This window comes from Nannospalax galili, unplaced genomic scaffold, assembly GCF_000622305.1.
Source record: "Nannospalax galili isolate Female #2095 unplaced genomic scaffold, S.galili_v1.0 scaffold1259, whole genome shotgun sequence".
In the NCBI taxonomy this organism is placed as follows: Eukaryota; Metazoa; Chordata; class Mammalia; order Rodentia; family Spalacidae; genus Nannospalax; species Nannospalax galili.
The window spans coordinates 611,823-627,996 of NW_008343968.1; the positions used below are offsets into that span (position 1 = coordinate 611,823).

At 40.2% G+C, this 16,174-nt stretch overlaps 1 protein-coding gene across 2 annotated transcripts; it reads left to right on the top strand.

Moving 5' to 3' along the window:
* Positions 1 to 503: 503 nt before the first annotated feature.
* Lox (lysyl oxidase) lies at positions 504 to 15,818 on the top strand. 2 transcript variants are annotated; one of them, XM_008840241.3, is made up of 7 exons: positions 504 to 1,268; positions 1,606 to 1,714; positions 3,198 to 3,335; positions 4,683 to 4,839; positions 8,702 to 8,797; positions 9,130 to 9,245; positions 12,586 to 15,818. In XM_008840241.3, the coding sequence occupies exons 1-7, from the start codon at positions 647 to 649 to the stop codon at positions 12,590 to 12,592; spliced, it is 1,245 nt and encodes a 414-aa protein (XP_008838463.1). In that variant the 5' UTR covers positions 504 to 646; the 3' UTR covers positions 12,593 to 15,818. The 2 variants fall into 2 exon arrangements, with proteins under 2 accessions (XP_008838463.1, XP_008838465.1); XM_008840243.2 differs by lacking the exon at positions 12,586 to 15,818 and having other exon boundaries at positions 9,130 to 9,249.
* The last annotated feature ends 356 nt before the right edge of the window (positions 15,819 to 16,174 follow it).

Here is a 16,174-nt window from a genome sequence, read left to right on the forward strand (position 1 = left end):
GCCCCCATCTTTCTCCCCACCTCCTGACTTCCCGCCTCTCCAAGGCTGGTGACCTAATAGCATTTTTCTTCCTGCATATTTTGGCTCAGGCCCATTGCCTGGCTGCCTGCGCCTGTCTGAGTCTTTTGAAATTCCTGCATGTTCGCCCCAGATTAAGTTGAGTGTGTCTCAGGATGTGTGTTCCGTTTTGTTCTTTCCTCTAATGCTCCCTGTGCAACGTGTCTGGGGAGGAGGGGGGCGGAGAGGGGAGGGAGGGACAGAGTCGAGGAGCTGTCCGCCTTGCACGTTTCCAATCGCATTACGTGAACAAATAGCGGAGGGGCAGCGGGGCCAGAACGGCTTGTGTAACTGCAAACGTGCCAGAAAGTTTAAAATCTCCTCCTTCCTTTACTCCAGACACTGCCCGATCGCCAGTACCGCCGCGCCGCTCCCGCCTGCCTTCCAGGACTGGGAAAGGGGACAGAGGAACGGTGCCACGTCGGAGCAGCCGCCTGGGCCGGGAACAGGGTCCGCCGTCTAGCCTTGGCACCGCTCGCAGAGGACCCTCCCCACGCCTCGCCCACCTCCCTCCCTCGCGTAGTCTGAGCCCCGGCTTCTTTCTCAGCCAGCCACGTCCCCGAGCGGGGACGGTCGGGGAAGGCGCGCCATGCGTTTCGCCTGGACGGTGCTCCTGCTGGGGCCGCTGCAGCTCTGTCCGCTGGTGCGCTGCGCCCCGCCTGCCGTGGACCCGCGACAGCCTGCGCGCGAGCCCGCGGCCCCCGGCGCCTGGCGCCAGACGATCCAATGGGAGAACAACGGGCAGGTGTTCAGCCTGCTGAGCCTGGGCGCGCAGTACCAGCCCCAGCGCCGCCGTGACCCGAGCTCCGCCACCCCGGGATCCGACGGCGCCGCCGCCCCGCAGCCGCGCACGCCCATCCTGTTGCTGCGCGACAACCGCACGGCTGCAGCCCGCGCGCGCACTGCCAGCCCTGCGGGGGTCACCGCCCGCCCCCGGCCGACCGCCCGCCACTGGTTCCAAGCTGGCTTCCCGCCGTCCGCGGCCCGCGATGGAGGCTTGAGCGCAGGGAACCGGACGGCGTCGCGACGCCTCCCGCAGCTCAGTAACCTGCGGCCGCCCATCCACGTGGACCGCATGGTGGGCGACGACCCCTACAACCCCTACAAGTACTCGGATGACAACCCCTATTACAACTACTACGACACGTACGAGAGGCCCCGGCCTGGGAGCCGGTACCGGCCGGGATACGGCACCGGTTACTTCCAGTACGGTAAGCATCCCCAGGTCCGCGGGAGGCACAGGAGCACCCTGGCCGCCTCTCCACGCCTGCTCGACGTGGCGGCCTGGGCGCGGCGGGCCCTGGTCCAGCCGACCCTACCCCTATGCTTCCCCCTAGCCAGCCCGGCCAGCTCTGGAATCTGGTGCAAACCGCTCGCTCGCCTGGCCCCAGCCTCTTCCTTTTCACTTTGCCTCCTAGCCCGTGCGTTCCTACTCGGTGCATACCATTTGCCCCCACCCTGCAGTCTCGGTGGGCGAGGGGTGACAAATTGGGGACATGGAGCAACAGGGCATCCGCTTGTCTGAATGCTGCACCTCTTGACCTTTAGGTCTCCCGGACCTGGTGCCGGACCCCTACTACATCCAGGCATCCACATACGTGCAGAAGATGTCTATGTACAACCTGAGATGCGCTGCTGAAGAAAACTGTCTGGCCAGGTACCGGCCGGGATCTCCACAGCCCGGCTCCCCATTTAGTCCTGGGATCACTGCGGTGGCTAGTTCTGAATGCAGACCAACTGCTAGAAGTGGGACGAGTGCTGGGAAGTGGGACGTGACCTCCTGGGCATGCGGACCTGGTTGGAGAGTTAAAACTTTTAATGTTTTATGGGTTCTGCCTTAATATTCGGAGCAAATCTGGAGACTGTCTCAGGTTCTTTTTCCAAGATTCCAAGTAGGCGCTGGAGCCAATTATTTCCAATAACTTGCTATTAAACAACTATACAAGAACGCAGGGGGGAAAAGTGTGATTGAAGAGCTTGTTAATATTAAGGGTGTTTTCGCCATGGTGGCGCCCCACGTTGGTAAAGACCATTTTCCTCTTTTGTTTCAGGCCGTGATTGACTGTGTTGTTTGGGTATTGCTTTGGCCAGAATAATCCATGAGCAAGAGTTTTGTGTTTCCATCAGTCCTAAAATGAAACAGCTATTCTGGAATTGGGGTTCCCTGTTTTTGCTTCTGGGAACCAGCAGAGGGAGCAAAAGACGATAGTAGTTAACCTACAAAAACTGGGCCATTATCTGTATTTGAACATATATCAGAAAAAATACATTAGTATCAGCACAGTGGTGTTTCTATGCACATTTCTTCCATGCCGACTTTTTATAACTCAGGCCAGGGGAAGAAATTCAAACTCGTTTTCATTCCTGAGTCTTGCATCAGCTACACATTTCTCCAAGATACTGGAGCAAGGCTGTTTGAAGATAGTGGGGTACAAAGTTATTTATCTGAATCTGGGAGTGTTCTTTTAGATTATTTCTCCATGTAAGAAATATGTTGTTTAATTCTAGTTCTTAATAAGTACCTATGGATTTTAAAAAATATTTTACTTTTATTTTATTTTTTATTTTTATTTTAAAATGTATGAGTGTATTGCTTGCCTGTAAGTAGGTGCACCTGTGTCATTTAATGCCCTCAGAGGTCAGAAGAAGGCATCGGATGCCCTGGAACTAGAGTTACAGATGGTTGTTAGCCACCATGTGGGTGCTGGGAATTGAACCCTGGTCCTTTGCAAGAGTATTCAGTGCTCTTAACTGCTGAGCCATCTCTCCAGCCCCAATAAGTATCTCTGGATTATTTTTCATGATCATTTCCACCCCAATGATATTACTCATTCACGTGGCCAAACTTGGATTGATCGATTGTAGATCCAGGGTCTCCCGTCTGTGGATTTTAAGTGTGAACCTTAATTTTCAAGCTCTGTGGAGTTTTACTGTTGTCATTCACTTGCTTCTTCACCAGACAGTCACTGTGTTCTCATTATTCCAGGCCTGAGCTAGGAGCTTGGGATTCAGTCTCTGACTTGAGAAGCTAGCTGAGGAAGGGGGTGTTTACCACTGTGCAATGGGTGAGGTTTTCTTTCTTTTTTGTTTTTCATTAATATTCTCCATGAATCTAATAATATTTCACTTTTTACTCACAGTTCAGCATACAGGGCAGATGTCAGAGATTATGATCACAGGGTGCTGCTGCGGTTTCCCCAAAGAGTGAAAAATCAAGGAACATCTGACTTCTTACCAAGCCGCCCTCGATATTCCTGGGAGTGGCACAGCTGTCATCAGTAAGTGGATAGGCCCCTGAATACTTCTGACCCAAAGGTAGAAATCTTCTATGGTTTATGCTTAGTTTTATGATGCAGTTTGACATCATCAAAAAAATCTGTCTTTAAAAATAGTCCCTATCTTAGCCGGGCGTGGTGGCGCATGCCTGTAGTCCCAGCACTTGGGAGGCAGAGGCAGGCAGATCTCTGTGAGTTCAAGGCCAGCCTGGTCTCTATAGGGAGTTCCAGGACAGATGGGGCTACAGGGAGACCCTGCTTCAAAAAGACAAAAAAAAAAAAAAAAAAAAAAAAAAAAAAAAGTCCTATCTTTAATGATAGTTCCTAAATCACTGAATTCCATTTTCTTTTGAATTGAAAACTACCTTTGACTCTTTAAAACTGTTGAGTGGACATAACAATGAGTTGACTAGAATTTACTCTTATGCACTGCAGGTAGGCTTTTTGAAAGAGTCTGTTACAGCCAAGATCACATACAGTTAGTTAACATTAAATAGCATTTAATGAAAACTACATCTTGTTATCTAAAGATTCTGAGGCCATTGACAATGAAAGATGTAGATGGACACTTCAGGGCCTGACACTCTAGCTTTTAAAAGGCCCCTGTCAACCCCAGCGTGGTTGCCCAATCCTTTCTAAATTTAAAGGTTTTCATTTTAAATTACATATGGTTATGCCATCATTTGCCTTGGTATGTGCCCAAGTGTTTGTTGCCAGGAGATCCTGTGTGGTCTTAAACTTTCAGAAACTCAAACCCTTTCTCATTGTTGCCCCCGCCCCGCCACCCCACCATGTGAGAAGAGCTCAGTACCTCCTATTTAATGAAATGAGAAAAGCAGACCCAGGTCACTGAATTTGCAGTGAAACAAATACATACTTTATTCTGAAATAGAGCTTATGCTATTTAAATAGTGATAGGAAAAAATATCAGGCTATTGTCTTCCCTTTGCATTTTCAAACAGGTCGTAAGTTTGGTGGACCTCTAGTTTTTAAAATCTTATGCAAACTTTTCTAGAGCAAAGAGCTTCTTCTTGTTTGGAAATACAATAGCGAATAGTGGACAAGTTACAAGCACAGATGCTATATGGTCTATATTTAATGTTCAAAGATAAAATAGGCTGTAAAGGAAACCAAAATACTCAAATGCTTGCAGTTTTGATACGTTTATGTCCCTCTTGAAGAAAAGAATCTAGCCTGAATATCTCTGTAAAAAAAATAAACTTGACCTCAGTTTTAATTTGTGAGTCCAGTTTAATTAATTTATGAAGCAACAAGGAGGTCACTTGAGTCCCTAACTGTTTTCTGTATGTGCCGTTAACCAAACATTGTCTTTGTTGTGTGGGGCACTAGACATTACCATAGCATGGATGAATTCAGCCACTATGACCTGCTTGATGCCAACACACAGAGGAGAGTGGCTGAAGGCCACAAAGCAAGTTTCTGTCTCGAGGACACATCCTGTGACTACGGCTACCACAGGCGCTTTGCGTGCACTGCGCACACACAGGTAGGCTGGCACCCTGACATCAGCAGCTCGCAGGCTTCAGAGAGAAGCAGTCATCTACTATTTTATTTCCTCCCATCTTTCTTTTTTTAATACATTGTTTCATTTCGAGATTATCATGTCAACATAGAAATTGGGAAAAGGCAAATGATGACTTGATGATGCAAATTACTTTTAAAATGTTTCCAGCTGTGCATGTAGCTGCTGCTCAAGATCACAGAAGGTCAGCATGGACCCTTGCTACATTCCACAGTGAAAAGGAGTTTACTCTCCGAAAACAAGAATGCTTTACCTCATCTGCATCCATTCTGTACTCTTTAATTGGCTATGAATAACTGTTGGAAATATACATCTGGTTCCTCACCTGCAAAACCGTCTTGTTTTCAACCTATTATGCTTAATGTAGTGGTTAAAGTTAGAAAAAGGAGTGGAAATAAGTTTCTTAAGAAGTACTTTAAACATTGTCACTTTTAATAATGCAAATAAGAAGGGAAAGATAGCTCATTCTCCACACATGTATATTTAAACTTACAGTGTAATTAATGTCAGATGTCCTCTGGATAAATTTTTTTAAATAGTGCTGAGTTAAGCGGTTTGCATTTCTTAGAATTGGAAAATGTGTGTCAGTTAAAAGCCATGTCAGTATTTCCATCCGAAACCCTAATTTGTAAAAGGACATTATAATTTTACTCCAGCCCAACTCTTGGCAAGGAGTTCGTGAATGTACATAATCCAGGGTACAAAGACATCATAGCTGACATCCTGGAAAGCAGATTCCAGGCCTGTGGCAGGAAGCATTTTGGTGACCTACATGTGGTGACTATTACTTCTTTTTCTGGGCTTAACCCATTAAAGCAATTAGAAAGGGAAAATGTTAAATTTAACATGGGTTGGATGGGGCAGAACTTATATTTTAAGTGAAAGGAGCTATAACCCACCCCTATATTAACCATGCTTAATATATCCTTCTCATTCACTGAGCACCAGTGAGAGGACCTGGAGTTTATCTTTCCCAGTCAGAAAATGACGTACATTAGGCATCTCACACTAAGCTGGAATAATTGGATGTGGGATTGTGCATATTTCAGCCCCCGTGGCTCCCATGCTAATCGGCATGATCTCACTTTGCTTTATATGGTAGCTTTGCTGTCGGTTGTTCCGTGTATGTCTTACATAACAATTTTTCACCGGGTCTTGCATTGTAAGTGATTTGTGTATTTGTGCTTTCTTCATTAGTCTCTTGAACATAGACTTCATTTAAAGGAAAGCCATTCTCACAAATCCCTAATGTCAACTTAAATTTATGTTATTGTAATAATGCAATGCTCCCCAGATGGATACAAGCATATAACTGGGTATAACTTATACATATGTATTTATAAAAACTCCCTGTGTTCTAAGATCACAAATTTACATACACATACATGCATGGTTAGAAATAGTCATATTAAACTCATTAACCACATGTAGCAAACAGCTGTGTTTTGCTGAAACAAAATAACTACCTTAGTCTAGGATGAAGCTCAGTTTATTTTTATATTTTGACTTGGGTACATGAAATGGTTCCTTGCTTAATAGCCTTGGCAGCTTCTGGTTTTTGTTTGCTAGTTCAAATAATCACAGCTTGTAATTAACTAATATTCTTCCAGCTGATAAACCCTACAGTGATAATTTCAGTGTTTTTACCCTTACACTTAATACTTACAGACACACACACACACACACACACACACACACACACACACACACACACACAATTTTTTTTCCTCCAATGGAGCCTTGCTGTGATACCTAGGCTGGTGTCAAGTTCCTAGGCGTAAGTGATCCTCCTGCCTCAGCCTTCTAAGCAATTGGGATTACAGATTTATGCCACCCAGGACTAATTTCAGTATCTTCCTTCCTTCCTTCTTTCCTTCTTTCCTTCCTTCCTTCCTTCCTTCCTTCCTTCCTTCCTTCCTTCCTTCCTTCCTTCCTTCCTCCCTCTCTCCCTCCCTTCCTCCCTCCCCCCCTTCTATCTCTTTCTTTTTTGTTGTTTTTTGAGGCAGCATCTCCCTGTATCCCTAGTTGACCTGGAAATCACTATATAGACCAGAGTAGCCTCAGTTCTGATGAGATTCACCCACCTCCATCTTCACACCCAGCTTAACTTGAGCACTGTTTTTATTCACTTGAAAGTAGCATTACTTATACCTGTCTTCACTCTGAATCTAATCAGTGAGCTCTTTCTAGTATCATGAGTGCAGTAGTAGCAGTGATGGTGGGAGCAGCAGCGAATCAGTGTGTATAAGTGTGCCTGCCTCAGTTGATGTGGAACCAGATCAAAAGCTCTTAATTCTCTGTATCCCACTCAACACATGAAATGGCAGTGGATGGAGGAGGGAATCCAGGCAATGACAAAGGATTGTGGTTCTCGCTGCTGTGGCTCAGGTACTTTTGAGTTTGGCCTGTCTGTGTGTCCTGCTATACGACAGACAGCACTCTGTCCTCCTCACTCTTCCCAAATCCATCCTCAGCCAGTCCCATACCACTAATGCATGTTGGGACACTTTTGCTATCTTTGTTGAGCAAAGTATGCACTAAAGCAAATGAGTGTTAATTTTAAAGTACAATATTGTATCAAATGATTTTAACACATACTTTTTAATCAGCTTGGATTATTGAATAAAAATACAACAGCTTAAAGTTCTCATGAGGGAATAAAAATATTCCTATAGCCTCCAATTGAAAAAAAAAATTCTCCAGACTACCACTCTTAAGAGCAAGAACTATATCTTCTTGGTGTTTTTTTTTTTTTTTTCTCCTCCCAGCCTATATAAAACACCCAATGACTTATTGAGGCAGTACATGGAATGCTGTGGCATTTAGGTGTACAGCCATACCTTTGATCCAAGAAAAGATTTCACCAATTATGTGAGGGAGGGAAGAATGTGGTAGCTAAGAAAAGGTACTCTGGTGCTAGAGAGATGGCTCAGTGGTTAAGCACACTGGTTGCTCTTGCAGAGGACCTATATGTCAGCTAACAACCAGTTCCAGGGGAGTCCATAGCCCTCTTCTGAACTTTGCCTGCATTGAATAACATGGGTGCACTTACATTCAGGCAAACACTCATACACAAAAAAATAAAAATAATAAATAAAATTTTAAAAAATACAGAAAAGGTACTCTGACCCTGTTAGCATGATCTTGAAGCCAACTCAGTTATTTCCTGTTTAGCCTTCAGTAAGTCATTTGACCTTAGTGTGCCTCAGTTTCCTTATGCATAAAATGGAGATAACAGCACCTGCCTGATGTGGTTGTGAGAACTGAGTTCACATCATATGTTTAAAATAGTTTTGGCACATAATAATATTAAATGTTAACTACTCAAGGATGTAACATAGGCTTTATTTGAGGGGGAGTCATTTCTATAATCCAATTACAATGCAGAGGAGAGATAGATGAACACTATACAAGTGACTCAGGACAAAAGTATCATAGGCATCCAGAACAGAGAAAGGTCATGGGAGAGAGGTTCAGACAGGGCATTTAAACTAAATTAACTACCAAGGGGCTTCATGCCTCATCTGCTAATCTTGGATTTTGGTAGAGGCCTATTTTGTGACTTAAGCTTGTATTTTTCATTGGTGACTTAAGGCACTCAAGAAATGAGGTATGCTACTGCATCTTGCTGTCCCACATCTGTTTTAAGCACTGGTTATGACGAGACTCATTAATGTGTACTTCTCAAAAGGAAAGGAAATAGAAGTATGATATTATGTCAAATTCTTGTATGTTCTAATAAAATTAATTTGCAAATAATATCATGTTCTTTAGCACAGTCTGGCCATACACTATCATTTAGTTTACAAATTTTGCTGATTTTTAGGGATTGAGTCCTGGCTGTTATGACACCTATGCAGCAGACATAGACTGCCAGTGGATTGACATCACAGATGTACAACCTGGAAACTACATACTAAAGGTAGGGAGTTTTGAATATATTTCATTGCAAAGCAGTAGGCTCCCTTTTTTCTGGATTCAAATATTAAGCAATCATGGTATTAGAAGCAATCATCCATCCTTTAGAGCAAGTTTTAAGTGACTTGGGAATATAAATTTTTTTATTTTTAAAGAACTCAGGAAAATTTACACCATTTCTTTCTGTAATGTGTCAAGAGCTTAACCGCTTATACTCTTCTTGATTAGCTCAGTCCCTTGTTAGCAATTTCCTTTTAACTTCCCTATGAAAATAGAAAATAATCAGTATACAAAGAAGGTGAAATCATTCATACAAATGCTGTTCTTGTTGTCCAGGTCAGTGTAAACCCCAGCTATCTGGTGCCTGAATCAGACTATAGTAACAATGTTGTGCGCTGTGACATTCGCTACACAGGACATCATGCCTATGCCTCAGGCTGCACAATTTCACCGTAAGTATTACTTGCCAAGCTAAGTAATTTTCTTTCCAAGGACATTTGCACTTGATCTTAGTCAAATGGCTGAGAAATGATTACAAGTTTTGTCACCTGGCATGCAGCACAAGTGTCTGTTTCTACTACCTTCTTTACAAATAAAACAAAATAAAAATTAAATATAAAATCTGTGCTATTATATAATTTGAGTTAATCTTTTGTTTTTCAGAAAATGCTAGAGAAGGAGATGCACTAATGTTTTAATCAGGGTTTTAATCATGCTTAAATCTCAGTTTTCAGGATAAGGAAGGTCTAGACATAGGATGCAGTATTTACCTGAAAGGCTGTGTGGAGGCCCAGTGTGTCAAGTTGCTCCTATGTGGTATAAGTGAACTTGAAGGAGCCATAGCCATCGGCTTTCCTCCCCTTTCCTCCGATTCCCTAGAGAAGATGGAAAGAAAGTCAGAAAGCTTCCCAAAGTATACTTTCATGTATTTGACTGAAAAATGAGTGTGTGGGGGGTGATGGGAGGCGGGGTCCCTTCCATAATTTCTCTAGTCTTGAAACCGTGGTGAATGAAATCTTGGAATCTCAGCACATAAGTATTAACCAGGATGTTCTTTGCTCAAAATAAGGAAAGTGGGGAGGGTTTTCTTAGTTGCTCACCTAGCCTGCCAACCTCCTTAGGTATTGCCTGCTCCGTCCCTTCCCAGGTTGTTCTAAGAATTAACAAGAAGACATTGGAATAACTGAACAGGCACCAGCTTTCCACTGATACTGAAAAAGCACTGCAGCATGAGGGGGCCATGTTCACCTTTAGAGGCCTTTTTCCTTTTATGTATTCATGTAAATACATAAAGGAGCAGAGCCTGTATTTTGCAAACATTATCATATTATTAGAAATAGATGAGGCTCATGAAAGAACAGGGTAAAATTGGGAAAATATAACCAAATATACTCTTTTGAAGATATCCACAGAACAAAACCCCAGACTGGTTCTTTGGTCCATCAAGTATGGAATTGGCGTTAGCAAAAATGATAGCCCCATAATTTAAATAATTTAAGGTAAAAACTAGTAATTGGTAATAATTGTTTCTTTTAATTTTTCTATTTACTAATTCACCATTTATTTACTTAATTACTCTCACTTTGCATTATATATTTAAGGTTCCAAACAAGGTATTTGAGAGTAATACAAAGATAGATATAATTGTTCCCTTGTAGACTTGCTGTAACAATTTCATTGTATTGTATATGAATTTCTTTGTTTAGTATTTGTCTCCGTCCATAATCCATGATGGCCAGAATCTAATTGTTTGACATTATATACTGTCGATGCAAAAGCATAACTCTCACCTCAAAGGGGAGAAGAGATAGTTTATTCTGGAGCCAAATATGAGTGACCATGGCCTGGGAACACAGACTCAGGTTACCCAAAATTCCATGTTCGTGTGGTAACAGTTGCTTACATTTTTATAGTAACAAAGAAAAGTCATAAATCAAGACACTTTTCAAATACATTGGGGGATACATTCAGTAGGTGGTTCACAGCAAAGCGAGGGGTTTTTTTACTATAGGTCTCAGATGCTGTCTGATGCCAATAGCCTTGGCCAGATAGAGACTTGTCTCCTTGTAGCTTCCCACTTAATACATGAATTATCTTGTCTCAAGAAATGTAGAATTGAATAGTAAGAGAAATCCACACACAAATCTAATAGCAATGTGATAGCTAAAGTTTCCGAGGGCAAAAAATGCAATGGGAACAAATGGACCTCCTATGTCTGCTGATGCCCAGCGACCCATGTTCCCACTAAAGACAGGATTTGAGCACTAACTTTGATACATAAAATGTTATTTATTTTAACCAGTAGAATACATTAAGTTGGATATTTTCAGATATTTAAAACGAATAAAAATTGTTGTATTTCTCCACAACAGGGATTCTAGCTGTGGCACCTGCACAGGATTGGTTATATTAAATTGATCAATTATCACTGACTGGAACTAAATAGCAAATGCTGTTGAAAAGCAATTTTAGCAATCAATATTGATCAGATGAGAAATGTTACTCACAGTTAAAGACTCAGAATTCAATTTAAGATCATGCTTATTCTATGATTGGGAAATAAATGCAGATGAGGGAAAGACCATCCCCTGAAGGAGAATCAAGCTTGTCTCTTACATTTTGACTTTACTCTCAGGCCTCCCTCCAAGCTCAGAGGAAGGAGAGACTGTCACACACTGAAATCTGGGAATGACTTTAGGACAGCATTTAAATTTGGCCTTGAAGGCTGAGAAGTGCAACCTGGGGATGAAGAAGGGCGTGTTGGGAGGAGCCAGTGCCGCAGGCAACTGCATGGCAGGAGGGAATTGCAGATGTTTGCAAGGGCAAGTCTTCTAGTTCAGTTCAGCATAAACTTCATTCATGGCATTGAGCTGGGCCAAAAGGGTGGAAATGTCAGTTAGGACCAGATCAAAGGCAGCAAGCCAAAAAGTCAGAACTTCATTCTGGAGGTCTCTACAAGCAGAGAGTGTAACTTGCCTAAAACCATGTGGACAGTCTGATGGCTATGCGTGTGTGATCACATACTATTGTTAGTGTATTTTTTAAAACTCTAATGTCATGCCACTGTCAGTTCACTGGTTGTTTTTTCATGCCAGTTAGATATTTAAAACCGTTATCTTGGTATGTCAAAGCTACCCAGTGATTTGGTATGCTCCATTAATACATCCTTTCTCTCTCATTCTTCCTATTATGAACACAATGTATGGACTAGGTGACTCAGGTCCCTTTTAATTCTCAAATACTATAGCAAGGTTTTCTTCTCCTTACAAAAAAGTGCTGTTTAGAAATTGACAGTGACTTGGATGCAAGTGCATTCCTTATATGGGAATCTCTGATTACCACTTAAATATAACAATATTTGATTGGTGGTCTCTGTTTCCATTTCTGCCTATTAATACATTATCCTGAATCCAGAAGTATGCTGGAGAAGAACTAATGCAGGATGTGCAGAAGGCATGAAGCCCCACTCTTGTTCCATGGATTGGGCTCACCTGGCTGGGTGCTGGTCCCATCAGTCCTGTTTCACTTCCCATCGTTTCAGATGTGGTTTCTTTGACTTTAAACATCCAGACTATAGACATCAGACATATACTCTCTGCTATTAATATATTTTCTTTCTTCTAGTCACTTCAAAATAATGTTCTAATGATAATTTTACAGTGTGACTATTGCTTATGCAGAGGGAAATTGTTACATATGTTTTTTAAAAGGCTGACTTAAAATTTTATTTGTTGTGCTCATTCATGGTACTATAAGATGAATAACTTGTCCACTTTTGTTTTCTTAACCTAGGTATTAGAATGCAAGCCAAAGTCCCAATGGATAAGTCAGCGCCTGGTATTCTGAAATATGAACAAATACATTAGCTTCAGTAGGACTTGCATATTTTAAAAGGCGAACAGAAAACAACAAAGGAAGTTTTGTTTGGACTCTTAAACAATGAAGCACATAACTGGATTTTGAACATTTAAATCAGCATTATTTGGAAATTTAAAAATATTTATTCACATTGTGAATTAACAGAGTTTTAATTCTGTATTTGCATATTTGACTCTTTCAAAGAACCCTAAATTTCGTATTTTCTTTAGAAGTTATAGTTCAAAGGGAAAATGATCTTTTAATGAATGAGCCCTAATTTGAACTGATTATTTTTTAAAGTGAAAAAAAGTGAAACATAACAATGAGTTTATTATTTTTGCCTTACCGTAGATTAATTTAGAAGTGATGCTCCTACTGTTTAAATGGATATGGATACATCTGGTGCTGAGGAAGGCTCAAATGCATTACTAGTGGTGTCAAGAGATCTTACTCTATAGCAGAGAAATGGCAATATATGTATTCAGATAGTTACAGCCCTATATAAAATTATGTTTACATTTTAAATTAGTAGGTAATTTTCTTTCTGTTAAGCGTGTGATTTCATTCTGGCTTAAGACAACTTTTCTTTTAGAATGAATCATATAATTGAACTTCCCAATTCCTGTCTGATATTTGTTGATGCTCTACTCTTAGTTTTTCTATGGGCAGAGTTTCTAATATGAAATTCTTAAAGTTATCATTCTGGGGATTAATAAGATAGGACAACTGTGCAACTGGGGAAACCATTCTGATAACAAGTGTGATAATTACACCTATAAATAAAATGCCCTGAAACATATTTTACTATTAATCAAAACTAAGTCCTTGCTGACACAAAATAATATAAATAAATCTCCATAGCCACAACTGTCTTTCAAATAAAAACACTGAAAAACCTTTTTTAGATTTTTCAACTGTACTACATTTGAAACTGTTCATCTGTTAGGAGGAATGCCTAAAAAGTTCAATCATCCAGAACAGATGACCTCGTATGTGTGCAATACAGGAACACCATTCTAGATTATTCAGGAATTGGTTGTACAAGTGTTTTGTATATTTCTGAAATATAATCCAAATCTGCAAAGCACGTAGCATTACATTCTTGAGGGTTTGGTGAATAAGAGGAAAGAAAGTACATTCTGCAAAACCAAGGACTGTTCTCCATAATAAGACGGCTGTGATTTTATTTTAAACTGTGAAACTATGTGCAACAGTAGAATTTGGAGAATCTTTTTCTTAAATTCAAAAGGTGCAGAAAGAAATCAAGTTAGACTTTTAAGTTAGTGGTGCTTAAGCAGAAATTTTCCTATATTAAGCAGTATTGAAATCTCAAGTAAGGTATTTCCTGTGCCAGAACATGTTAGGTAGAACTTTATAAGTGAGTTGGAACCCTGTCTTGTGTGTCATGGAGTTGAAAGGATACCATCAGTTACTAATAATCATACTGCACTCACTGGTGCATAGCATGGTAAGAAGGGCCAGAAATGGGAGTCACCAGGGCAGATTGCACGGTACAAATGATTCTTATCTGCCCAGCACACATTTACCAATAAACGAATACAGACAGAACTTTGGTTGAGCTAGTATCTGAGCTACAGGATTGCTTCTTTGATTTACCTCTTTGCCTTAAATTGCTTTTAGTTTTAAGAGTATAGAATGATCCTTTCAAATTATAAGCATTCTAATAGAGATATTTTAATATACTTGCTTTTAAAAATAAAACAAAAACTACTGTCAGTATTAATACTGAGCCAGACTGGCATCTTTAGATTTAACATCCCTTGTTTTGCTAAGATTCTCTAAGAGTAGGCTAATAATATGGCCCTTAGATATATAAGATAAAAATATATTTACAGTCATTTCAATGAGGCATTTATCTATTTACCCACCATTATTTGAGGGACAGTGTAAGCCAGACATCCACTAGATATTGAAATATAAAAAAGACTTCTGTCACCTCACTGAATATGAAAATTAGGCTGACCTTATTTCATTTTTAACTGCTAAACGACATCCATAGAATCTCAATTTTAAGCACTATTTGTTATAACCATATTTTATTTTTTAAAAAGTAAGTTAAAGTTATTAATTATATACATGTATGTATTTCTAATAATTAAAAATATGTTTCGGATCCATGGGATGTCTGCCTTTTAAATATAATGTGTACTCTTTTGTTGATTCAAATTTTTTCACTAGGAAACTGTTTATTCTTCTTATGAGCATCCCTCTTCCGCCACCATTCCCAAACACTTAAAAATTGATTTAGCACTTCATATTTCTCATCCTTAGGGTTCTGTTCTCTGAATAGTCATCAAACTAGTGATAATGCTAAAAATCACAAGCTAGTCTTATTAAACTCTAAAATTTTAAACTTAAGAGGTAGAAATGACACAAAGAGCATTGAGGACTGAGAGGAGACTTGTTTTACATCGGTAAAGACTGTGAAAACTAGAAAATGAATTAGTGAGTCTCCATCTGCTGTCTAAGCAGCCTCATGATCATTCATACTGCAGACTCAGCCCTCAGCGGGACCACAGGAGACAAATGCACACCTAGCCTAGTTCTGGAAAAATCTTTGTATTTTTATGTAATAATTTAATTTACAAATTGTATCTAGTTATTCATTGGGCATTATTTTTAAAGCTATTGTTTTGCTCTTTGAAGTCTGACACAATGGTCACACTAGCATTCTTTATATTCAGATTTTAGAGGAAATGCGGTTCACTGAAATTTTTCTGCCACTTAATCATTAATCTTCAGAAGATTGCATGAAAATATTGAATTCTTGGTTGGGAAATGTTTTCAAAATAACTTGTTTTGGGTCTAATAATATACTTGGTAATAAAATATACTTTCTGTGTTTTCTTAAATTCCTATGCACAATATAATAAATTGACAATTAAGATTTCATTCCCAGCTACTCCAAGTCCTAGGCCACTTTTGAATACAGATTTCATTTCTCCTTCGTGCTTAAATGGTGCTGAATTATTTAACTTGAATGTAAAATGCATTAAGTCTTAGCTCATGGGTTACAAACAATACACAGCTGCTTGTTGCACAGTAAGTGACATGTCATTTGGTATTATAATGTTTATAATGAACTTTCAGTTTCTCTCAATTTTTTTCTGAAGTTATTTGTAAAAAAATAAAAATTTTACCTGCTTTGAAGAGCTCTTATTTTAAATGCCCAGACGCTGTCAGCTTTCTATCCTTCTTCACAGTCATATCCTTTTTCTTGTACACCTATACTGTAATGGCAGGATTATATAAAATGCCTTGATCAAACAATTTCAAGTGTCTCTAGTGGTCATTTGTTGTTATTTATAAATAAATGATCTGAGCTTCAGCTTTGATTAGAGCATTAAAGCCATGTATGTGATTGTCTTGCTTAACTGTCTTTTGCATTAACAGTTTAATATCATCATGTAACTTGAAGCTTATCTGGAATGAAGAGAAATTTAGTCTAGTTTCAGACCAGATACATGATCATGCATATTGTACATGAATGGATCTTGACTTG